Raw genomic sequence first — 27,400 nt, forward strand, 5'->3', positions numbered from 1 at the left:
TAAGGAAATGGTACCCATCACATGGGAGAGCCAAGACCTCTAACTTGGGTACTGGTATCTGAGCCCTGTCAATGGAGGCCTGCTGACCAAGTGCCAGCTCTCTACCTGCTCTGGAAAGGGAGCCCTGCCAATCAACATGTCCCATCCTACTTTTCACAACATACCCCATCCTACTTTCAGGCCTAGTGGGACAAAAACCTATTTACACAACTGCAGCAGAAACCTACACCAGATTTCTGTTCTGCATTCTTTTTTTTTCCTTTGTTTTGAGATGGAGTTTCACTCTTGTTGCTCAGGTCGGAGAAATCTCGGCCCACCGCAACTTCCACCTCCCGGGTTCAAGCGATTCTCCTGCCTCAGCCTCCCTAGTAGCTGGGATTACAGGCACACACCACCATGCCCAGCTAATTTTGTATTTTAGAGACGGGGTTTCTCCATGTTGGTCAGGCTGGTCTTTAACTCCTGACCTCAGGTGATCCGCCTGCCCCAGCCTCCCAAAGTGCTGGGATTACAGGCATGAGCCACCGTGCCCAGCCTGTCCTGCATTCTTAAATATGAACAAACAAGTAGACAAGGCATCACAAGAAAACTGGCAGAATCAGAGAAAAATGAGAGAAAAGGAACAGAAAAACTGAAGGAAACGATCACTCAAGAACAGAAGATCACCTTTTAAAAATTTCTAATTAAAATTCTCAACAAGATTTGGGAGTTTTTGTAGCTATAACCCTTGCCAAAGGAACAAGTATTGAGGATCTCTTTCAATCATATTAGAGAGCTGGGCACAGTGGCCCATGCCCATAATCCTAGCACTCTGGGAGGCCGAGGTGGGAGAACTGCTTGAGCCTAAGAGTTTAAAACCTGCCTGGGCAACATAGGGAGACCTCATCTGTATTTTTTTTTTTAAGTCGTATTAGAGGAAAGAAATTTTCAGCAATTTAAGGACTCCAAAAGTTACTTCCTACCAATCCATTCTTGGGAAATTATTTGATGGATTTCACCAAAACAAGGGGAAAAAAGGAGGAAACATGAAGTTAGGAGAACAGTGGATCAACCCAGGGGAAACCTCAGGGTGGGGGTATCAACTTAGGTTTAGGGTAAATCAACTAGTCCAAACTGTAGCAGGAAACTAGCATGGGAATCTCATGGGCAAACAAATATGGTGAAGGCACATTGTTCTCTTGTCAAGAAAGGCCACCAGCCTGTAATCCCAGCACTTTGGGAGGCCGAGACGGGCGGATCACGAGGTCAGGAGATTGAGGCCATCCTGGCTAACACGGTGAAACCCCGTCTCTACTAAAAAATACAAAAAACTAGCCGGGCGAGGTGGCGGGCGCCTGTAGTCCCAACTACTCGGGAGGCTGAGGCAGGAGAATGGCGTGAACCCGGGAGGCGGAGCTTGCAGTGAGCTGAGATCCGGCCACTGCACTCCAGCCTGGGCGGCAGAGCGAGACTCCGTCTCAAAAAAAAAAAAAAAAAAGAAAGGCCACCAAAAGCTTTAGGAAAACATACACACAATAACAAAACAAGAATATATTTCACTGATTCTAAGATACACTTCTGCACATTTTAATAATTCTGAGATTTGTCTCTAAATTCCTGGGGATTACAGTTTAATTGGTAGCATGCTTTTCTTTCTTTGCGGAACATAATAATACTGCTTATAGTCAGTAACATTTCAGATGCAATGAAATACAGTACTACTAATAATGCTGGGATGGGCTTATTGAAGACTTACTCTCTGTGCCAGAAATTGTTCTAAGCCCTTTACATGGATTAAGTCATTTATCCACCCAACAACCCTTAGAAACATTCCTCTCTGAGTGCACCAGAGCTTGTGAAATTCATCGGGATGAAAAGAAATGCAATCTTAGAATATGAATAGCTAGGAACAATATTTACACTGTGGGTGAAAATAGCATAAAAGGTGTTACTGGTTCTGAATATTTAGAATCAACCTATGGATAAAGCAGAAAAGGCTTAGTTACAGAGAGTAAAAATATTAACAAACTTGTGATGATAAGAAGATTGTGAGAAGCAGGAGCAGGGAGGAGAGAACAGTGGAAAGAACAGGGACACTGATATCCCTAATATCCTCATCCTTAGGTGGAGAAAATATATTTATTTCCTCTCATTATTTTAACTTCTTCTATTGCTTACTTATGTTTTTTAATAACCCAACAATCAAATTGGAAAGTTAACGAAAATGAGTTAAATCCTCATCTTTCATTACAAAGAGTCTACAGATATTTTATTCAGTTAATAAATCAAGAAACAGAGGTATATGCATTTGTTCAGATTTTTGGAGGAATCGAAAACAAGTTTCCTTTGAAGAGCTGGCATTGGGATGAAAACTAAGGTGAGACATTGTTACTATTCAGGAATATTATTTTATTGATTGCCATATATATGTATTACCATGATAAAAATAAAGAAAATTGAAAAAGGCAATGAAAATGATTTCTTTGGGTCTAAGAAAGCAATCCTATCGATTTTAAGGCAGTACTAAAAAAGCAGAGTGATATGTGTATCATAACAGTCAATAAGCCAACTAAGGTGCATCAATCATTATATCAGATTTACTTGATTATAAATCTGATCACTGTTCTTACCTAAAGTAAAGCTTAAAATAGCCTTGAAGCCATAAAGCATATTTTTTCATTTTTGCCATGCTCTAAAAATACTTCTGGGCCAGGTGCGGTGGCTCATGCCTGTAATCCCAGCACTTTGGGGGGCCAAAGCGGGTGGATCACTTGAGGTCAGGAGTTCGAGATCAGACTGGCCAACATGGTGAAACCCCGTCTCCACTAAAAAGACAAAAATTAGTCAGACATTGTGGCGCACGCCTGTAATTCCAGCTACTTAGCACGCTGAGGTGTGAGAATTGCTTGAACCTGGGAGGCGGGGGTTGCAGTGAGTCAAGATCACGCCACTGCATTCCAGTCTGGGCGACACAGTGAGACGGTCTCAAAAAAATAATAATAATAAAATAAAAATACTTCTGGTTCCAATATACTCTTTTGGGGATACAAGCCATTAGTTACATAAATATGATCTATATTGAAAGAGAAGCTCTTGCTGGACCTAAAATGAAGTGGATAACCTGCATTCTGCCCACTCCTGCTGAGACCCAAGATGGTCAGGCAGCTCTACCTGTGGGGAGAAGGGGGCTGCTGCTTTGCTAATGAAAACAGACACGGGAATAACGTTTGCATTCATGGGATGCTGGAGCTAAGGCCTCACTGCCCTGACACTGACTTGTTTGCTCTGAGGTTGTACATTATTTCATCTTTTCAGACCTCAAGGAATGGATACCAAGCTAGAAAGGTCAACACCTCTTCAGTTCTGAAGTGGTTCCTGGCATCCTCACAGTCTTAGTCAAATCCAATTCATTGAAAGGAAATTATATTCTGACGTTTATAGCTATTTGCTGGTTTGCTGCATTTGGGTATACTTCACATATTTGGAAGTCTCAATCACACACAGGCAAACTTTAAATACATCTCAATAACAGAGTTTTTATTTCATTGGTATAATATGAAAATGCCCTTGAAGAAATAAAAAGCCAATTGGGAAGATTTTGTGTGTGTGTGTGTGTGTGTGTGTGTGTGTGTGTGTGTGTGTGTGTGTGTGAAATACCAATATAAATGATACTAAAATAGGATTTGCAAGCATTTTAAAAAGCTACTGAAACATAATTTTCTCAGAAAATTATGCATTTGTACAACACAGAGCAATTTGCTTTTCTACTTTTGCCTTTCAGATACTAGTAAACACATATACATTTAGTTCTTAAAGGTCACTAGTCCACAAAAATAAGCAGTATTACAATTTTAATACAGCTAGGCTTGTTATTTTTAGCTGAGTAAAAAGTGTTTCGAATAAATTATGATATGGGATGGGTTAGCCTCTACACTTTTAATTTCTACCTAAGAAAGACTTGCCTCTCATTTATCACAGTGGCTTAATTGTTCATTTAACCACTGTTATTCATACATCATCCTTGATGAATATGTTATCTAAAGGCAACCAATTTAGTCTTACAAAATCATTTACAATTTGATTAACAGCATCTCGGTTCTGGAAATATTTAAAAGTTTTGTTTTGTTTTGTTTTCAAACTAGGGATGTTTGAGATGTCTTTCTTTCATTAGAATGTAGGCAGCATGAGAACAGGAATCATGTTTTTTCTCTGTTTGTTGCTGTATCCAAAGTACCTAACCTGAACTTGGCACTTTGTGGGCTTCCAATGGGTATTTGTTGGATGAATGATCATTACATGCTTCGGAACTCTTCAAACTGCTTTATCCTACATATAGAGGACTTAACACTATGACTTCACTGCAGATCTTTGTGCCCTGAAGACCTTTTGGTATTACTTAAAATAGTGTTGTGCCTTTGGACAGGGAGTATGTGGGTGACAACAGAGACTCTAAGAGGCAAAACACTCACAGATCACCAAGTTCTGTATTTTTAACTCCTAAAACACCTACCTGTCTCCTGCTCTCCAATGCCTTCACTGTTATCTCATGTGAGTACTTACTGCCATTTCCCACCTGGATTACTGTCACCCTATAAAACAGCCCTCCTGTCCCAGCCCCTACTTCCCCAATACTAAGATAATGAACTGTGTCCCCCTGAGTTCCACGGAGGACAGTGACATCATATGCACAGCCTTTCACAGGTGGCTTTCCAGCCCATCTTTCCAGCAGCAACTCTCCCGGCTCCACTGAGATATATTCTCAAGCTACAGTCAACTCCTTGCTGGTCTACCATCTTTGCTCACATTATTCCTTCTACCTGAAATACCCTTCCATGTATTCCCTGAGGCTGAGTTAACTACTCTTCATGTATCTTCAGCTATATTTTATACACCTCCTTCTTATACACTTGAAGTTGCTGGTTTGTCTGCCTCCTTTATAAACAATATCCTCGAAGCAGGAAATTTAATATTCTTCATCTCCACCAGTCTTTGATCCTGAAAACAGGTTTGATAAACTGAAGTGCAAGTGACTTGTGCAGATACTTAATAGAAAAAAGACTAAGGGACATGTCTCTCTGCTCCTGAAACAGTCAATCCTTCTGTTAAACTCTAGGTCCTCTTTGATTCTCATTTTAAAAATAAATGACCTCTTTAGGATATAACCTAGCAGTCTCGACTTTGGATAAGTGATCAGCATGATGTGACACCAAAGGAGAGGAAGGGGAAGCAGTCAGCACTTTAGACTACTCCCGTAGCTACGCAGGCAAAGGCAAGGGCAGGGAGCACGGTGCAGGTCACCAACCCTGTCCCTCTCAGTTCACAAGGAGGGGGCCAGGTTCCCTCTCACCCGGCATAACTTCAAACCATCTACCTTCTTTGTGTGTCATTTCCATCAGTAAAATAAAGGAAACCACCTCTCACTTTGTGTAACTCAGGCAATGTTGATCCTGGAATAAAACTACTGCATAGATAATAGACATTTTTGTGTTTTCTATTTATTCCAACAGAAGAGCTTTAAAAAAACTTTCCCATGACAGCATCTCATCACAATCGTAAGGAGAAAACCCAAAGTGTTAAAATTTGTGAGGATAATTCTCAAATTCCTTGTCCATAAACAAATACACTAGAAGACAGTGGTAGTAACGTTTGCTTTCTAACAAAAATATTCCATATTCAGTAATAGCAATAATGTTACAATGCCTTCGTAAATATTCCACAATTTTATTTATGCTTCACGATCTATTTTTAAAAGTAATCACTTTTTTTTTTTTTTTTTGAGACGGAGTCTCGCTCTGTCGCCCAGGCTGGAGTGCCGTGGCCGGATCTCAGCTCACTGCCAGCTCCGCCTCCCAGGTTCACGCCATTCTCCTGCCTCAGCCTCCCGAGTAGCTGGGACTATAGGCGCCCGCCACCTCGCCCGGCTAGTTTTTTGTATTTTTTAGTGGAGACAGGGTTTCACCGTGTTAGCCAGGATGGTCTCGATCTCCTGACCTCGTGATCCACCCGTCTCGGCCTCCCAAAGTGCTGGGATTACAGGCTTGAGCCACCGCGCCCAGCCAGTAATCACATTTTTAAACATTCAAAAAGTATACGGAATACCAGCTAGAGTATGTTTACCATGAACCAGAGGGCTTTGTATAGCTCAACTTAATCTATATATATATCAACCCCATAGGATTGCTTTATTATCTTTACCTTACAGATGAGAAAACTAAGCCACAGAAAGGTTAAGTAACTTGCTAAAGTAACCCAGAAAAGAAGGGAGCAGGGCTGGGATATGAATCCAGGTTGTTCTGTGAAAAAAAAAAAAGTTCACACCTGAAGCACTGTGCTAAGGTTGCCTCCTGTTAACATAAATTCATGTTCCCATCACTCAGATTTTTTTTTTTTTTTTTTTTTTTTTTAAGAGACTGGGTCTTGCTGTTGCTTAGGCTGGTGTGCAATGACACAATCATAGCTCACTGCAGCCTTGAACTCCTGGGCTCAAGTGATCCTCCCACCTCAGCCTCCCAGAGTGCTGAGTGCCCACCATAAATGTTCGTATTTCACTATATATGTTACATACATATTTTAAAAAATTATAGATACAGTTCAAGTTTCCCATGTACCTGTTTCCATCATCCCTTCCTCAAAGAAAACCACTACTGTATATCTGGAGTGTCTCCTTCCAGTCCATGTTTAAGTGTGTGTGTATGTGCAACACACACTACATCGTAATGTTCACGTGCTTTAAACAGGTATGGTGTTATTCTAATATATAACAATATTCTGCAACTTTGTCTTCCAAGATTTATCTACATTAATAAGTGTACATCTGGCTGATTCGTCTAGTCCACTGAAAAATATATCACAATGTATTTATCTATTTCTCTACTGATAGACACTAAGGTTGTTAACTGATTTTTTTTTCTCCTGTTATCAAGAAGTCGCACTGTAGACCCCATACATATCTCCTTTTATATACTATAAGAAAGTCTAAGGCATTTAAAAATTGAATTCCAAGGTTGTATGATACGCACACTTTAAATTTTATTAGATATTGTAAATTGCTCTCCAAAGTAGTTGTACCAATTTGTATTTCCACCAGCATGTCCCCATTTTCTCATACCTTCAATAACACTTGGGATAGTTAAGTGTTTTTTGTTTTTGTTTTTGTTTTTTCTTTGCCTTTCTGATGGGAGTAAGATAGTACACCTTGTTGTTTTAATTTGCATCCCCGAGCTCCCCCAGTTTGATGTGGATGTATTTGACTGGCAAAGCCTAAGGTCACAGGACTGCCCTTGCTGAAATGTAAACCTGGAAAGCAAGTTTCTGGCATCTCCTATGGGGAGGTACAGATGCACAAAGGAGGGAATTCTCTCACATAGACAGGAAGAGTGCTCAACAGACAGGAAGAGTGCTCAATGTTACTGGGTGGCCAGATGAAATGACAATGTAGCCTGTAATCCTGAATTTCCTAGATCACTGCTTCTTAAGCTCTAATGCATATACAAAGTCACCTGGAGATCTTTTTAAACGCAGATGATGGTTTTGTGGGTCTGGGATGGAGCCTGAGATTCTGCATTTCTTTTTTTTTGGAGAGATTCATTCAATAAACATGTAACATGCACCTGCCAATGCCAGAGAATACTATATGTGCTGCTTCAGTGACAGCTATGTCCCATGTCACTGAATCCTTCCCTCCACCCTTCATAGGAAGCATAGAAGCTCATTCCACAGAACTAGTGGGTGCTGAACAGAAGCTGTCATCTTTGGTTATAGATTCGTTTTTTGTTTGTTAGTTAGCTTTTTCAGGGCTATCACTGTTTCTCCTCCCTTTAGTTGAAATAAGAGCTGTTCTTTGGACTATGCCACTGGATCTGATCTTCTAAAAGATTAGAGGGCTGAGTTGTCACTTGCCTATTACAGTCCTTTGTCCTCTAGATCTCACATGTGGATGGTGAGTAAGATCTGAAAGTGTCCTGAGACATGGCTTAGGTCTTCAGAGATGTCTAGGTTCCCCTGAGCTGCTGAATCATTCAGCAGGTGAGAACAAATCACTCTTACTGCCATTCATATTCTGCTCTCTCTGCTTTCTCTTGGTCCCTTGGCCACTCGGAGAGTGGAGCCTGGCCACCCGGAGCTTAGAGTCTGATGTGTTTATTTTTATTTTTTTCTCAGATCTCTCAGAGATGAATAGAATCAGATGTATTTGAGTTGATTCCCTACTCTGGCCTTGAGACCTTAGTTAAGTCATTTCACTTCTCTGAAACTCAGTTCCCTCATTTGTAAAGTAATGATAATGTCTGCCTGTCAGGGTTATTGTGAGGACCAAATGCAAAAATGTAGGCAAAGCACTAAAGAGAGTACCTGACATACGATAAACATTCAATAAATGGATAATAGCCACCTTTATTATTTTTATTTTCATCACCATCACTAGATTGTGCTCAATACTCTGTGAGAAGTAGATTCTAGTTTCATGTAGTTACACCCATGTGTCTACTAAAATATGATCCGTGGACCAGCATCACCACCAGCACTACCTGGGAGCACATTAGAAACACAGAGTTTCAGGAGGCCACGAGGAAAGACCAAAAATGCCGTGTCTGCCCGGCCTCCCCCAAGTCCTCAGTGCCCAGGGCCAGCTCGGGGAGCAGGAGCGGAGATTAACAGGAAAGTCTGGAACCTTATTTCCCTCACTCATCCAGGAAGCGAACCTTGGAAGTGATCTTTGGGGGGAATCTTCCCCACATGTAGGAAATCGTACACTAAAAGGGAGGGGAAGGAACACTGAACCCTGCTCACAGGCCTGATACCTTTCAACTCTAGTTATCCCATTTATCCTCTGCCACAATCCTGTTAGGAACTGGCGAGCTGAGATCTCAGAGAACGTGCAGCCACCCAAGAACACCACCAAGGTGAGGTGAAGGGACTCACTGGAAGCCTTGTTTCCTTGGTCATGTCTGAAATCAGACCAGACTCAACTCTTCCCTGACAGTATCAGGCTTAGGAAAGGAAAGGTGTGGCAGTTACACTGTCACATTTTTTGCTCATTACTTGAGTAGTAAAGAGTTGGGATAGCACAACAGGTGACTGTAGTCAATAATAACTTAATTGTACATTTTTAAATGACTAGAGGAGTATAATCGGATGGTCTGTAACAAAGGATAAATGCTTGAGGGGCTGAATACCCCCTTCTCCATGATGTGAGTATTACACATTGCATGCCTGTATCAAAACATCTCATGTACCCCATAAATATATACACCTACTATGTACCCACAGAAATTAGAAGAGATGGGATTTCACCATGCTGGCCAGGCTGGTCTCGAACTCCTGACCTTAGGTGATCTGCCCGCCTTGGCCTCCCAAAGTGTTGGGATTACAGGCGTGAGCCACTGTGCCCAGTTAGTCTTGTTTCTTCTTTTAAGAAGAGGCATATATTTCTCACAGAATAAAGAAATATATAAAGTATGTGTCCATGTATATATATACATGTGTATGTATACACAAGCACACATATTTATACACATTTCCACACTTAGAACACTTTTCCAATATTCGCTGCCTTTAAATAAAACACGTAACAACTCTTCCTATCTGCCCACATAAAAAAACCTAAATGCTCAAAAGAAAACAAAACAAACCTCCCATAAACAGTAGTAGGAATCTCTGGTTTACTGCCCCTCTCAAGAATAATACCTAGAATGTTCTTGGAAGAATACTTCCACCCCTCGCCCACACTCAGCTATGCAGTTTGTGTAGGCTTGGTCTTAATACCATTTCCAGGGTGGGGGCCTGATCCCCCTGTGAGTCGTTTAGCGGTGACTGGGAATGCTGTGACACAGGTTCTGTCTACTGCTGGACAAGAAACCAGCAGCACAACCATCTTGGATCCATGCAGGGATCAGGTATAACGGGTGAATCTAATATGGAGGAAGGCAAGGTGGCAAATGGCAAGAGGGAAATTTGATACTGTCTGAGCCCGGGTGAAAGTTGGTTTGAAAATCTGTCCTTGGGCTATAAGGCAGTTAATTCTCTCCTTTAACTGATCTTAACTCAGATTTTCTGCTTTTGACAAGAGAAACCATTATCTATTGTGTCAACACAGACCAAATAACTGGCAGTAATACATACCTTAATCAATTTTTAAAAGCTCACTGAACTCAATTTTACATGAGTAATTTTTCAAAAAGCATATTAAATGATTTAGACTACATTTCTCTTTCTGAATGCATTTTTTGTATAAAATCACCATGAATTTATACAAATAAATACTCAAACAGTAAAAATTAGAAGAAAAAAATAAAGAGATCAATAAAAACAGAACTGAAAATAGACCCTATAATAAACAAAAATGTGGTATATGAATCAATTCAGTGAAGAATGAGAATTATTCAACAAATGAAGCTGAGACATCTATCTGCAAAAATAGTAACATGAGGTTCTACCCCAAAACGTATTCTAATTGTAAAGTCAAATGTCAAAAAAAAGAAAGGAAGAGGAGAGGAGAGGGAAAGAAAACCATAAAAGAACAAGAGGGAAATACAGAGAAATATTTATGTGATCCCAATGTATGGAAAGGACTTCCTAAGCAAAATACCAAAGACAGAAAAGATTGATTGACTGATAAGATGCTGAAATAATCGCCTTCATAAAAATTAAGAAAATTCATACCTCAAAAAAGGTCATCAACAAAATTAAAAGCTAATGGTAAAGTGGAAAATGCAGTTCCAATACACATGAGAGACTGAGTTACTTGGGAAATGTATTTCCAATATACATGACAGATTATGAGTTACTATTTCTAATATATGCAGAATCCATATGAAGCTATCAGAAAAAGATAAATATATATTTTTAAAAGAAAAAATATATATACATACAAATTTGATATGCAAAAATTGATTGCTTATACCACAGAACTTCTGGGAAAAGAGTTGATTAATAAAAGGGATCCTTGCACAAAATCATAAAAGAAGCTATGTGTATGTGAGTATATTGAAGAAATATAATATACACATAAAACCCTAACTCATGATGCAATCGAGATTTAAATGTCATTATGACAAATGCCCCAAATTTACATAAAACCTCAAAAATTAATGGAATCCAAGCTACTAGTAGGTAGTCAATAATTCTTCTAATAATAGATGCCTTCTTTACTCATTGTTTGCTAAGATTTGGATTGAGCAGTATGGCAGGATTGACATGAAAATTAATGATTTTATCTATACCTTGATTAACATTTTATAATTTTATGAGTTCAGCTCTGAACAGAAGTAGGGATGATTTTCCACTATGGGAATCAAATTTAAATGGCAACAGTAAAACCAAACAAAATGGAACAATTTCTCTTTGTTTCTGGCTGACTCAATAGTGATTTGTCAAATTATTTATTTTAAAAATGTTATCTAAAGATATGCAGTATTTCTACAATGATCTGATAAAGACCCAGTACAGAGCATCCACTTTAAAAGAGCCTGACTTAGCTTTCAGAACCTGTCTTCTTTGCTTAGTCCCAAGTACGCTTTACATATTAACGATGTAAGGTCCATTTGTAACAAAGTCATTCACGTGAATCTGGGTATGCTAGATTCTAAATTTTTTAAAATCTATGTTAGAAAGAAGATTACCTACTATAAATAAACATGCAAACACAAATACATAAATAAAACTTTAGAACACAGAATCTAATTAGGTACTAGAGTAAAAAGTAAATTTTATGTTAACTTTATACAGTTCACTCAAAAGAAAAATGTGAGTCTGAGTTTTATTTGTCCCACTGCTGTTTCCAGTTCAAATAGTATTTCTCCAAAGTTAATGACATCTTAGCAATAGGATATCCTTCCTCAGAACAATGGATCAAAACATGAGGACCATCCTTGGAAAATCGTCATAACTAGTCTTCATACTGTTTTTCTTAAAGGTTCACCTCCAAGCCAAACTAATCCTCCTCTGAGAGTAAAGCCAAATCACAATTTATGACCGTACATATTACATGCTCTCCTTGGGCATGCCTGCTTTTTATAGCTAATATAAGAAGTGCAATTTCCATGAGGGAAGAAAAAAACCTAAGAGAATGTAATATACGCAATAATAAATGGATTAGTATTTTTTTTCAAATAGGCTGAATTTCTTTCCCAAAATAATGAGACAGTAATATATTCATATATGGTTTAGCAAAGCGCCTCAGGGCCTCATTTACTATCCATGAGGCAGATGCAGAAAAGTCTTGCATCTTGCTTTGCAGGAATGAGTCACTGAAAAGGTATGCAACACAACTAATACTCTCACCAAACTGGGTACACTGGATCACTTGGCAAAATACATTTCTGAATTCCACCCTATTAAAATAATAATTTTAAAAAAGGCAGGAGAGCTCAAACAAATAAATAAACTAGAACCAGGTTCATAACAATTTAAGTGAAAAGGTACTACTTATATCCTACATATATTAAGAGTCAGATTTCCTGGAACAAAGACTTTCACCAGCCTAATAAAGATAACATTTTCTCTCATGATGAGATTAGCCAAGGACCACACTGCTATTCAATGATCAAAGTATAATTCATTAAAATATTTTTTAAAAGAAAGAAAGAAAAGGACTTATCCATGGGATGGAAGAAAATATTTGCAAATTATACACCTGATAAGGATCTCATATTCAGAATACATAAAGAACTCCAAAAAGTCACCAATAGGAAGGCAATTTTAAAATAGGCAAAAGATTTGAGTAGATATTTCTCAAAAGAAAATATACAAATGGCCAACAAGCACATGAAAAAAAATTTCAATACCATTAGTCATTAGGGTAATGCAAATCAAAACCCCAATAAGATACTACTTCACACACCCAATAGGATATTTATTATTTTTTTAAACATGAAAAATAACAAGTGTTGGTGACAATGTGGAGCAATAAGAACCTTTATAGATTACTAGTGAGGCTGTACAATGATGGAGCTGCTTGGGAAAACACTTTGGCAGCTCCTCAAAAAGTTAAATATAAAGTTACCACAGGACCCAGCAATTCCACTCCTAGGTAGTTACCCAAGCAAGATAAATATACACACTCACACAAAAACCTGTTCACAAATGTTCACAGCAGCATTATTCATAACAGCCAAAGTACGAACACAACCCAAATGTCCATCAACTGATGAAAGGAAAAATAAAATATGGTATAGTCATACAATAAAATATTATTTGGCAATAAAAAGGAAAGAAATGCTACAACATGGATTAACCTTGAAAACATTATGCTAAGCGTAAGAGGGCGGTCACAAAAGACCACATAATACATGATTCCACGTATATGAAACATATAGAAGAGGAAAATCCATAGACAGAAAGTAGATTAGTGGTTGCCAGGAACTAGGAGGAGGGAAAAAGTGACTGTTAAAGGGTATGGGGTTTCTTTTTGGGGTGATGAAAATATTCTGAAATTAGATAATGGTGATGGTTGTAACAATGCTATGAATACGCCAAAACCCATTGAACTGTACACTTTAAAAGAGTGAATTTTATGATATGTGAATGGTATCTCAATAAAACTATTATTTAAAAAAGAGAAAAGTGAATAAACTGAAAAGCATGATCTTCAATCAGGAGAGAAATATTTTCAGTGAATATCTTCTTAATAACACCACGACTATGTCTTCACAAAAATCATAAACTGAAGGTCTTCTTTGGGAATCTTAAGGTTGAAACTAAAACTGGAAAAAAAGTTTGTAAAGCAACTTAATCCAAGGAAGTTTCAGGATAAAGGCACAGGTGCCTCAGGCTTCTAGGAAGCATTTCCCAAAATACACGACGTTTTTGAGAAGGGCTGAAATAAACTAAAACATGCCACAGATTTCTGCACATTTGTTTGTCCTTGTCCACGTTTCTATTCTAACCTACTAGATTTGAATCACGAAGGCAAAAGCATGAGACCCAACCCCTTTATATACTAATGGCCCAGATTAAATAAATATTGAATGTCAGAATTAAAGAACATTAGAACATTAGAATTACAGGTGCGGGGGCCTCGTACAATTATTTCACTCTCCTCTCAATCCATTCCAGTTAGGCTCACAGATTCCAGAAATCCAAGTTTCCGTATTCTTTTAAATTTTAAGAGAAAAGATCAAATACCTCTTTTAGAAATGTCTATTGCTTTTTAAAAAACTTATTAACTACCACACCAACTAAAATGAATAGCAATGTCAAGTTGGCTCAGTCAAATAAATAATAATGGAAAAGCATTAGGTCTATTGTCAAGATATGCCTTACTCAACATCATTTTGGCTTCAAACAACAACTAAACACCTTGCTACTGATAGAAAAACGTATTTTTAAAACTTTCAAAAATAACTTTACTATATAAAAATTCAGCTGACAAGTATCAACCTTAAATCTAACGCTACAATATCAACAGAACAATCTTACAGCTGTCCTCTCAGCCCTAAGGTATGCCAACTGGTTATGGCCTTAATTCTTATGAATTTCCTTTATAGTATCACCTGGACATAAGAGTCATTGTTTCTATCTTTCCATGACTAACAAAGGACTGAATTCTAGCAAACTGGAGTGAATGGTTTTAGAAGTGCTGACGGCGCAGAATTCTGGCGTGCGTGGATGAGGGACTCGCTGTCGCCTCATATGCCATACCTGGTATGCACTGTGCTGTGGCCTCAGTGGTTATGGCTGGAGCGACTGGGGGCTGCTGCTGACTGGAGCTCACTTCTGGCTCTGTGTTAACTGAGGGAGAAAGGGCTACCTCACAGGAGGAGACCTGGCTGGGCAGATGGGACAGGAACTCTTCAGAGGCAACTTGTTCATCCTGTCCAGGCAGCTGCAGGGCAGACAAGGGGATACTGATCTGTTTGTTAGGATGGGATGTGCTCACAGGCATTTGCATGGCCACCTGTTGGTTGGTGCCATGGGTACCAGGGGGGCCTCTGTTTGGTGAAGCCAGAGATACCCTAGCAGTCTTCTGGACAACTGGTCTGGAGATCACAGAGGGGGATGCAGACATACCGTGTGGGTCTAGCTCCGTGCTGATGGCGGATGTGACATGGGGAATCAGTTTAGCAGACCCTACACAGGAGGGACCAGCGTGAGTCTGAGGCTTGGGTTTTGCCATCTGTGTCAAGGATAGGGCTGGTCCATCCACTCCTCCTGTCAGTTCTGCATTTGCCACAATGTAATAATCTTCAGGGATTTCTTGTTTGATTTTCTTGATGATGACATCATTGCTGCATTCGTCAACCATCTGCGCCTGGGAGCTTGAATGGAGGGAAGATGGGACTACCCCAGGTCTTTTGCGAGCAACGCTTTGAGGCCTTTGGGTTTGGGGTTCAAAGTCACTATCCTCATCTGTAACAGAAGACTCACAAACCATGTCAAACAGGGTGTTCTCATCTTCATATTCTTCAACAGTTTCATCCAGTTCAGAGGGCTCACTACAATAGGAGAAGTCACAAGAGTCTCTGGTCCGGTTACAGTCTAGCTTTGCTTTCACTGGTCTCCCAGGGTACCTTTCAACAGGGCTAGTCTGTGTCTCAGAGGGCACCCCGATTATACTGGGACTATCAGAGTTAAAACTTCTGTTATCCTGGAAACAGACCCTCTCTTGGGACCCAGCTCTGCAAGTAGCTGTTAGCGGCCAGTGATAAGCATGGCCAGCACTACAGCCCCACATTGCTGTCAGGTTCCCATGGGAACCTTCAGAAAGCAAGTGTTTCAGGTTTGGAATGAGGCTGCAAATAGTCCCATGGCTGTGGGCCCAGCTGACCAATTTGGACAGATTCTCAGATGAGGTATGAAGACAATCCTCCATGTTACAGGATCAGCAGTGTCACTCCTAAAGGGAAATAATCAAAAGAAGAAGCCATTATTACCCAAGATATTCCTATAGCTCGATTACTTCAGTCTGTTCCAAATATGATCATTTGGCATAAAAAAGAAATGCACTTCAAAACCGAATTTAGTTAATGTCGCTGTAGATGAGCAGGGACTGGAAGAGAATATCAGGAAAAGTAAAAACAGCTGATGACTCATGGTTGTGGGATTTGGAGAAAAATTTTGTTAGTTTTCTTTATTGTTGTAATAATTCCTGCCTAAGGGGGGAAAAAGGAGAGAAGGAAAAAGAAACAAGTAATAAAGAAATGAGCTTTTCCATGGTACATTTTACTTCCAGAGTCACCGACAGAGAGGTTCAGATGGTCCCTCAATAATAAAATTGTGTCTATTACTTGCATTAACCAAGAGGATGCAGCTCCAATGACACCCTTTGATGTCAGAAACTTCGCTACTAGAGGCAGAGCCAACAAAGGAGGTTTGGATCCATCTTAGGATAGAGGTCAGAGAAAGGACGCCAGTTCTCTGCTGGGCACCAGACGACAATGCAACTAGGAGTCCAAGGAGAGGATCAGGAGCTCGATTTGAGAAATGGGAAAGAAAAGTATTCAGCAGAGGAGGGAGAACAGACCGGGAAAAGACCTGCTGGAGGGGCAGGCTGTAGACCGAAGCAGCAAGGATGGGGAAGCAGGAGGCCCTGCTCTAACCACTCTTAGGATCAGGCTTCCTGTCTCCTGGCTGCCTGCAATTCCTGAAATATTGCCTTTCATCCCACCATTAGAGGTTACAAAGTATGTCTGGTGTTTTCCACCATCTGAGGGTCCCATAAAGCCAAGCATAACCAACCATCAAATAGAAGCAAATCATTCCTTATTAGGCAGGAGACAAAAAGAAGCCCTTGTTAGGAGTCCCTGAAGAGTGAGGACAACATGATGGGTAGGAAAGTGAAAGGTGACATGTGGAGTCTGCAAGGGGCTAGAAAGGTTAGTAAGGCTTTGCCAAGAGGCGGGTCCTGGGAGCACTGGGCAGGGAGGCACAGGAATCTTTATGTGTGATTTTATTGGCCCTGGCTATCTGCAGATGTGGGTAACAAGAGGTGACTTGCTGGTGCTCTGCACTCAGGCACCACGGTCTAACCACAATGTCAGGTGGTTACACCAAAGTGGACAGACACCTGAGCCATTCCCTGACCTGACTCCATGGCACCCTGTCAGGGAGGTTAGGTAGGTTCAAATCCTTTAACATACTATTAAGGTCTCTGTTGATGTGGCCATGGCCACCTCTCAAGCCTCATTTCCTATGACCATGTCCTCTTCCCATACTTCTTGTGGTCCCCTCTTCTCTAAACTCCCTACTGGTGAGAAACTCATTCTTCTGCTTGATATGCTGCCCTTCTCTTTCCTCACCTGGCCAGCCCCTTCAAAACTGAACCTGAGGCTACCTCCTACTGGCATCTTTCCAGACCCCCTTTCTGCATCAGAGATTTATTTAGCTTCCCTTCACCCATGCCTGTATCATCTCAAGGGATTTGCCTTTGCTGTACTATTATCATTGATTTGCTTGTCTGTCTCTCAGACCTAATAATTTCCTGAAGGCAGAAACTATGACTTAATTATTCACTCAGTGAGGACCTACTTGGGGATATGGAAATTCATAAGGTTCTTGGGACATTATAACCTATTGTCTAGTATGCAGTTGTTGTCGAATAAACGAATGAAGAATGAATGAATGTTTACATACTGCCAGCACCATCAACACTTACAAAGTGAACGTATAAGACTCTCAAGTAAGACACATAAATTTTCCTCGTATCACTTTTATTGTAATCATTCAAGGGATTAGACGATTTTCTGCCAGATAGTGTAACCAAAACCCAGCCACCTTGTATATGCAGAAGAGTGACAGATGAGCACCCAGAGTTCATGAAGCAGCCAAGTAAACGGAAAGAACAGTGACTGGCATGGGAATCAGGAACGTGAAATCCCAAGCCTGGAACTGCTCCCTGTGGTCTCAGACAAGGCACTAATAATCTCTAAGCCTAAAATGCCAGGACTACATGATCTTACGTCTCCTTCATACTCTAGAAATTGACTTATTTATGTTTCTTTCATATAACTTTGGTTAAAGTAGAAATGTAAAAAAAAAAAAAAAAAAAAAAAAAGGACATAGACTGGTTTGTTCTGAACTTTTTTCTTTCTTTTTTTTTTTTTTGCAGGGACAGGGGTGTCCCTAGGTAGCCCAAGCTGGTCTTGAACTGGGCTCAAGCAATTCTCCTGTCTCAGCCTCCCAAAGCTCAGGGATTACAGGCATGAGTTACTGCACCCCAGTCTGTTTTGAACTTAACATAGCTATTAATATTTAACTGGTGTGGCAGAGACTGCTAATTTGCCTACCCAGTGTCTGTTCTCGCTTAGTCCTCACAGACAGTCCAAATTTGTTGAGGCAGCAGTGTGCTCACTTAAGTATTTTTCCCAGCTTCCCCTGGAGCAACGATGGCTCCATGACACAGTCATGGTCAAGGACACGTAAATGGAAGGGATTTGGATCATAATCCTGAAAGACAAAATTCTGAATGCCATAGTTCCAAATGTTGAAATCCCGAAAGATCAAAATCCCTAAAGTCTAACATCCCCAAAATCACAATCATACGATAGCTACATCATGTTAAGTAGAACTATTACCTTGTTATTGTCTTTATTTGGAAATTAAGTATGGTTTAAGGAAATACATTATGAGTGATAAACTGACATGGGGTGAACTTGTGGACTTAAATTTAGGTGTCAGTTTGACTGGATTAAGGAAGACTTAGAGACCTAGTAAAGCATTATTTGGGTGTGTGTCTGTAAGGGTGTTTCCAGGAGAGATTAGTGTGTGAGTCTGAGTGGATTATGTGAAGATCTCGCCTGAAAGTTGGCAGGCACCATCTAATCAGCTGGGGCCCCAGAGAGAACAAATACAGAAGGTGAATTGTTCTCTCTCTCAGAGCTAGCACAGGCTTCTCTTTCGCTGCCTTGGACATCAGAACTAGAGGCCTCCAGCCTTTGGACTCTGGGACTTATGCCAGCAGTTCCCAGGTCCCGGCCTTTCAGCCTCAGGCTGAGAGTCACATCATCAGCTTCCCTGGTTCTGAGGCCTTTGGATTTGGACTGAACCACTATACCAGCATCCCAGGGTCGCCAGCTAGCAGACAGCCTGTTGTAAGACTTTTCAGCTACATAATCACATGAGCCAGTTCCCCTAATAAATCCCCTCTCATGTATATATGCATATTCTATTAGTTCTGTCTCTCTGGAGAATCTTGACTAATACAGATTTGGTACTGGCAAAGCCAAGTATCATTCCTTCTTACTGAATTCCTTACAACACAACAGAAGAGACTACGAAATGTTCCCTTGCAAAAGGGCTGTGATAAGTTAAATATACAAGGTTACTAAATGGTGAAAGATAAAAGTTTAAATGCTAATCATTATTGGTGCTGCACAAGCAGAAAATTGCTTAACTGCAGCAGCCAAGCAATAAGCACTTTCAGATGGATAGTATATACTTACAAAATTTGTAGACCACAACCACTCTCCGAATACAAGTGCAGCAAGTGTTTCAAAGATCACAGAAGTGAAAACACAGGCCAAAAGTACAAGAAATCTCCTGGCCAAATTATTCAATAGTGTAAGACTTCTGCCCCTTCACGTATAGCACCATGCTTCCATTCAAAAAACACCCTTCAGCAGAGAATAAAAAGAATTCAACAAGCTCAGTGACCTTCTGAACCAAAGATACTTGTTGATACTGAGGTTCCTCAGTGTTAAACAAACAAACAAAAAACTTTAAACGGTGAACTATTCTTGACTAGTGATTTGACTGTCAAAGAATACAGGTTTCTTATATTTACCACTAAATCTAACATACAAGAACTAGTACATGCTTCACTTTAGCTAAGAAATTGCACTTTCAAAATTGTTCCCACTGTTTATCAGCTATATACAATTCATGTCCCTGTTAGATCTGAAAATTCTAGAACTTATCCACTCAATTATGTATTAATGACAAGAAAAAGTAAAGCACTTAATAAATGCTTATTTGGGCCAGGTGCAGTGGCTCACGCCTGCAATCCCAGCACTTTGAGGGGCCAAAGTGGGCGCATCACTTGAGGTCAGGAATTTGAGACCAGCCCGGCCAACAGCCAACGTGGTGAAACCTCGTTTCTACTAAAAATACAAAACAAAATTAGCCAGGCATGGAGGCGCACGACTGTGATCCCAGCTACTTGGGAGGCGGAGGTTGCAGTGAGCCAAGATCATGCCACTGTACACCAGCCTGGGCGACTAGAGCGAAACTTGTCTCAAAAAAAAAAAAAAAAAAAGAATTCTAAAAGTGAATTTCAAAGTGTTACCAATAGTTTGTGTTTCCCATTCAGCCTAATGCATTTGGCAGGAAATTCAGATGAGTGGATTGGCTACAATGATATGGCAACGATACAAACTTCAGTTAAAAGCTTCGTTTGCCTGCACTGGCATTCCTTTCAGCAGATGACATTCCAGAAGCTTTTAATGAATTAAAGCCATATTGCCTGAAGAAGCCAGCAAAGTACTGACTAGTTCAAAAATAATTATGTGCACAATAGGATAAAAAGACACTTAATGCAATGGTGTTGCTGTTCCATCACCAGTATTGCTTCCGCCAAATTTGTGGTCTGTGTATGGAGTACATGTAGAATGGATTTCCATCTACCCACAAAACAGAAGCATGGCACAGAAAACGGGGAAATTTAATAGGCAATGCTCATGTTGTTGTATATGGAATCATACAAGAATTTCAAAAAGAACAGTACCACATGTAGAAGGAACATGAACGTATTCTCCAATGACAGCCATGTCCTAAAAGAAAAAAAGCAGCTATTTGTCAAGATGCAAGACTTCAAAATATAGTTAATGATCATGAAAGTCGGCCAGTTCTTACAGACTACCTCCATGCAACTGCCATAATATATCCCTGTAACACACATTTTGATATGTCAATTTTTTTTTTTTTTTTAAGTTTTCCTACTCTTAAATCCGCAGCCCTATTTTTTTTTCTTTTTTTTTGAGACAGAGTCTTGCTCTGCTGCCCAGGCTGGAGTGCAGTGGTGAGATCACAGCTCACTGTAACCTCTGCCCCCCAGGCTCCAGTAACCCTTCCACCTCAGCCTCCCTAGTAGCTGGGACCACAGGTGCGCACCACCATGCCTGGCTAATTTTTGTATTAAATTTTTTGTTTGTAGAGATGGGGTTTTGCCATGTTGCCCAGGCTGGTCTTGAACTCCTGAGTTCAAGCGATCTACCTCAGCCTCCCAAAGTGCTGGGATTTCAGGCTTGAGCCACCATGCTGGGTCAAGCACTATTTCTCTTACAATGTGCTATGCTATGTATTTCATCTTATCATTTCCAAAACTGGAGGTAGAAACATTGGGAAGACTCACAGAGTTCTAATTTATTTTATGTACTTTTTGCAAATTTGACTCCAAAAAGGTACATTACCACAATGTTGACTTTGTGTATAAGCATCGTGCGTGTACATAAAAGCACCAAAATGTCCTTAATAAATGAAGAGATGTCCTTTCATACATCTGCATTTGTGAAAAATAAAATTTCTCAAGATCTTAGCTCTTCAGGTAACTGCATATGCAGTGGTGACCCATCACAGTTTTGATGGATCTCATCAAAAGACTTAGGTTGTCCGTCACAGTATTTCAGACGACCTCAGTTGTAAAAGCTATTCCTTCATGAACACGGTTCATCTGCTCATAACTGTTAGACCCATGCAACTGTCATTAGTATACCTGCGTGTTTCTGTTTATAAAAATTTGTATGCTAATACTGCCTATTTTATTTTATAAAGTGACCTATGAAGTGTTCTGCCGTGTTTTTATGTTTCTCAAATAAGTCCCTTTTTAAAAATGTAAAATAAGTGTCTTTTACATTTTTTCCAGAACTGCATTTTTGGGATTTTGATCTTTCAGGATTGATTTTCAGGATTTTAGACTTTAGGGATTTTTATTCAGGATTATGGTGCTGATAGTTGTTTCTTTCCAGATTATGATCAGCTCCTATATGGAAGTCACTGGGTGGGGTTTTGGGAAAGCCCTTGAAACACAGATTTGTCTGGTTTTTACCTTTTCCCCTTAGTTCTTTCCCTTTCTTTCCAAGTGGAAAAAGACAGGATGACCGGAGCTACGGAGGACTCCTGGGAACATGAAGAAGAACTTAAGAATGGCAGAGAACATCAAGAAGGAGCTTCATTCCCTGGTGACACCATTGAGCCAAAACATCAGCTCTGAACTGCCTGCTTCAGGGATCCTTATTCATAAGGGAAAGATGTACTCCTGATCTTGTTTAAGCCACTGTTGTTCGAGTTTTCCCTTGTTTTTGTTTGTTTTGTTTTGTTTAACCCTGTCTTATGGAGCTGGGGAATTGTTACATATAGCTGAACTCAATTACTAATTAATACATGCCAAATAATACATTCCTCCCTGATTTTTGATACCTTAGAGTATAATCCTTCATTTACTCTGCACCATACTCTGGTACAATTGTTACTCAGATTAGACTCCAAAATTAAATTCCTGGAAGGTCCTTAATTCTATGTCATAATATTTTTACCACTTTTCATTTTTATTGTAATAAAAAATAATTAATATGAGCATATTATTAATCATCTAAATAATCATATAGCCATGTACTGCCATGTAATTTCAACACCCCTTTGCCTCACATTAGGGCCCACCTTAAGTGACATCACTCAACTTCCAATTTGGTAGAAAACCTGTTCATGCTGTATTCATCTTAGCACATATAAATAAAATACAATTTCTCTTTCGCACTAATAATTTTAAAACAAAAGGCATCCTGATTTGACATCATAAAAATAACATAATGTGACGGTGGAGTAATATACTACTTTTAAGTGTCGTAGGGCAATGAGAAAAGAAAAGGAGTTGAAATAAATACTACATGTTCATAGAAAATCATATACATTACAGCACAATATTTTTTTGAGGCAGGGTCTCACTCTGCTGCCCAGGCTGAAATGCAGTTCACTGTGTTCTTGAACACCCAGGCTCAAGCAATTATCCTGCCTTAGCCTCCTGAGTAGCCGGGACTACAGGCATGCAATTTATGGCACAATATTTGAATGAAGATGTTGGAACAGTCTAAAAATGTAAAAATGTGGCAGAATCAAGGCACCAAATTATAAAGGCACGTAGAACTCTTAAAGAATCTATTAACCAGGTAGAAGCTACTGTACAATAGTACCTTTGCTGAAGGCCCCCATAGCTATAATAATAAAATGCTAAAGTGAAAATAAAAGACAAAGTGGATAAAATTATAAATTTTATTAAAGATTACACATTTAATTTTATTAATATTCACTAACCTTTAAGAATCAAAAGGTAGGCCGGGAGTGTGGCTCACGCCTGTAATCCCAGCATTTTGGGAGGCTGAGACAGGCAGATCATGAGGTCAGGAGATTGAGACTATCCTGGCTAACACGGTGAAACCTGCCCCTACTAAATATACAAAAAATTAGCTGGATGTGGTGGCGGGCACCTGTAGTCCTAGCTACTTGGGAGGCTGAGGCACGAGAACCATGTGAATCCGGGAGGCAGAGCTTGCAGTGAGCCAAGATCGTGCCACTGCACTCCAGCCTGGGTGACAGAGCGAGACTCTGTCAAAAAAAAAAAAAAAAAGGATCAAAAGATAGTAAACATTAAGTTGCTTTTATTACATTCTTAAATCCGTTGCCAATCTCATGGAGAGGCTCTTAAACTTTGAGTACCATAAAATGAAAATATTTTTCCAGAATTACTATTAATATATTTCAACCTGGCAACCATGTTGACTAGTAGTTTTGAGAGCATAATTAGCTGACATATTAAGGCAATTAAATATATTGAGTCAAAAGAATAGTTATCACTATACTTCAATATATTGTAAGTTTCATACAAATTGAAATCAACAAGACAACCAAAGTATTTTCAAAATTCTGAGAATAAAGTTTTTAAAATCTACTGATTTCCCATCAGCAGTCAATGATAACCTCTATGCTGAAAAACAATGCTGCTTCTACATTTTCAAGAATTAAAAAATGACTTCAGGTGGCATTTTCCCATATCTGACATGGGCAATGACTGGATAAGACACTTACAGAGTTATCAAGTGACACCTGATTAAAAACTGAAATTCAGGCCAGGTGCAGTGGCTCATGCCTGTAATCAATCCCAGCACTTTGGGAGGCCAAGGCAGAGGATCATTTGAGCCCAGGGGTTTGAGACCAGCCTAGGCAAGATGGTAAGACCCTGTTTCTACAAAAACAAAAACCAAAAAACCCTGAAATTCACGGAGTTCCAGCTGGTGGAGTTTAGATTAAGTATAATATACCATGTTAGCAAAGCTATGAACTTAGGCAAGTAGACATTCTATGTATTAGCATATATATTATGAAAGCCAAACTCAGAAGCACATTAAATATCAAATCAGACTTTCACCATTAAACCCAAAATTAATCATTAGGTTTCAGAAGAACAATAACACAACAATGCTTACAACTAAAGCTAATGTTTTTTAGACAATTCTTATTTGCCAAGCACTGTTAGGGCCTGTCACACCAAGAATCCTAATTATTATCAATAATTCTAATTTGACTAAGTTAGTTAAATTATCCTAGTTTTATAAATAAATAAATCACTTGCACAAAGTAAATGGCAGAGCCAATATTTGAACTTAAGTATTACTCTAGAACCCATGCTCTTATTTATAGTACATGGCCATTGGTATTATAATAGTAGGAAGACACTGTCTCAAGTCTGGTTCCCTATAAATTAATGTTGTTAATTTGATCTTATCTGGTTTGACAGACTTAAGTTGAATTTGTAAGTATATTTTGATTTATAGCTATATCAGAACTATAAATTTTAAGTTTACATGTATTTAAGTAGCATTATAATAAAAATTATTTAAGCTAGCACTAGTCACAAAGAAGGTCCATGAAAATACTTTTTCTTTCAAAAGTTTGAGAAAAATTTCTTTACAGAAAAAAAAGGTATGAAAGGATTATGTCACTTTTTCAAAAAATGATAAAACTAATTAGCAATGAAATAAGTGAGTCCCTAGTTAGCTTCGGCCTGACTTCAGTTACAACAATCTACCCAAAAATCCTTGTAATCTCTCTCTTTACAAGGTTTTGAACCTTTTAGAGTTTGTTGTTGCTGTGTTTTAATACCACCAGATGTCAACTGCTGATGCATGACAAAAATGACATAAAAAGAAACAGAAAACCTAAGTAACTACATACCTACGAAAAAAATTGACTGAAAACTAAAAACCTTCTCCAAAAAGAAGGCTCAGGTGGTTTCACTGGTAAATTCTATCAAACATTCAAGGAAGAAACACCACAAAAATTATGCAAATATTTTCAAAAATATGGGGGGAAGAGAAAGCACTTCCCTCAACTTGTTTGAGAATGCCAGCATAACTTTAATACCAAAACCTGACAAAGCCAATATAATAAAGATAATTAGAGATCAATATTCCTCATGAGCATTGATGGTAAAAATCCTTTACAAAACGTGAGCAAATGTAATTCAACATAGTAGCAGTCTACAGGAAAAAAACCACACAATCATTTCCATAGATGCAGAAAAAAAGCATTTGACAAAATTCAGTACCTATTTATGATAAAACAAACTCTTAGCAAACTAATAATGGTAGGGAATTTCCTCAAACTGATAAAGAGCATCTATAAAAAATCTATAGCTAATATTTAATGTAAAAGACAATTACTTCCTTTTAAGATTAGGAATAAGGTAAGAATGCCCACTTGTATCACTCTTATCCAATATTGTACTAGAGGTCCTAGCACTGAAATAACATAGTTGGGGAGGGAGGAGAAAAGGCAGAAAAATTGGAACAAAAGAAGTAAAATTGATCCTATAATATATGTAAATAACATGGCTGTTCATGCAGAAATCACCGAGAATTCACAAAGCAACTGCCAGAACTCATAATTGAATTTAGCAAAGTAACAGGACACAAGATTAATATTAAAAGCTCAATTATTTCCTACATACTAGCAGTAAAATATTTAAAAATTATATTTAAAGAAATTCTACTTATAGTAGTGCCAAAATATATGCCAAAGAATAATTCTTACAAAAGATGCCCAAGACTTCTATACTAAAAACCACAAAACAATGCTGACAGAAATTAAACATGACCTAAATTAACAGAAAGATACACCATATTAAGGGACTGGAAGAATCAAAATCATTAGGTTTGCAGTTATTCCCAAATTTATCTATAGGTTTGATACAATTCCAATCATGAAGGTCTTGGAAGTCATCAGGCTCACACCTGTAATCCCAATACTTTGGGAGGCCAAGGTAGAAGGATCACTTGACTCCAGGAGTTCAAGACCAGCCTGGGCAACATCACGAAACTTTGTCTCAATTTAAATTCTCTCTCTTTCTTTGAGAGAGAGAGAAAAAAAGTTAAGATGAAAGGGAATTAAATGTTTGAGCTTAAACTGTGATTTAAAACACATTCATAAAGGCTAGGTGGCTCATGCCTGTAATCTCAGCACTTTGGAAGACCAAGGTGGGAGGACTGCTTGAGCCCAGGAGTTTGAGAACAGCTTAGATGACATAGCAAGACTCCATCTCCACAAAAAGAAAAAGAAAAAAAAATCCTGAAGTAACTTCTACCTCCCCTAAAACAAAAACAAAAAGAAGGAAAAGACATACAATCAATTTTGACAGATGTCAACAGTATGTTTCAGATTACCTATAAACCTTGTTTACAGAAGAATGAATACAGAAGGAAGTCAGACCATTCAAGTGCAAAGCAGAGAATCAGCAACATTCTCCACTGACCAACACAGATAAATTCTGGGTCTCTTCAAAGGGCCTCAGTGGCAGAAGTTCCAAATATTCTGAATAGGTGAGGATCACATTAGGCTTTCTAGAATCTCAACTGCCCTGCCCTCAACCCAAACTGATAGACATAAAACCTAAGAAGTTCTCCCCCAGACTATTCTGGGTGTGTGTGAGATAACCCCTCATGTGAGCTGGGACAGTGCAGGGGTGAAGAGCCTGGACTCCACTGCCAGATGGCCTGGGTTTAAATCCTAGCTCTGGCCACTTGCTAGCTACATGACCTTGGGCAAGTTATTTTACCTCTGTGTCCCTTAGTTTCCTTATCTGTAAAATGACAACAATACTGACGTCACAGTGTTATTATGAGAATTAAATGAATTTATATCTATAAAATGTGAAAAAAATAATCACTTTGTAATTGTTCACCTGAAATTAGCGGCTTTCCCCCAACTCTGGTGGTCTACCATGCAACTACAGAGAATAATACACAATATAGCACAATATACTCACGAAGTGAGGCCCAGACAGTGAACATATACAATACAGCACAGTGTACTTAGGCACAAATGAAGTTCTCATTTAACATTCTAACTCCTTAGACTCAAGTCACTCCTAAATTTAAAGCAACATTATAAAACAAGGCTCATTTACCCAGACATCTCTGTCTCTGGGAGCCATGCAAATAGG

At 39.1% G+C, this 27,400-nt stretch overlaps 1 protein-coding gene across 3 annotated transcripts in view; it reads right to left on the minus strand.

Moving 5' to 3' along the window:
* KIAA1958 overlaps nucleotides 1-27,400 on the minus strand; it is a 174,621-nt gene that overhangs the window by 74,568 nt on the left and 72,653 nt on the right. For 2 of the 3 annotated variants that reach the window (XM_015116996.3, XM_015116995.3), the window contains exon 2: nucleotides 14,617-15,811. In XM_015116996.3, the coding sequence (XP_014972482.1) occupies nucleotides 14,617-15,787 (1,171 nt within the window). In that variant the 5' untranslated portion in view covers nucleotides 15,788-15,811. Of the gene's footprint in view, nucleotides 1-14,616; nucleotides 15,819-27,400 lie in introns of those variants that run through there. The other variant, NM_001194796.1, reaches the window with a different exon arrangement.

Source organism: Macaca mulatta, chromosome 15 (genome assembly GCF_049350105.2).
Source record: "Macaca mulatta isolate MMU2019108-1 chromosome 15, T2T-MMU8v2.0, whole genome shotgun sequence".
Classification (NCBI taxonomy): domain Eukaryota; kingdom Metazoa; phylum Chordata; class Mammalia; order Primates; family Cercopithecidae; genus Macaca; species Macaca mulatta.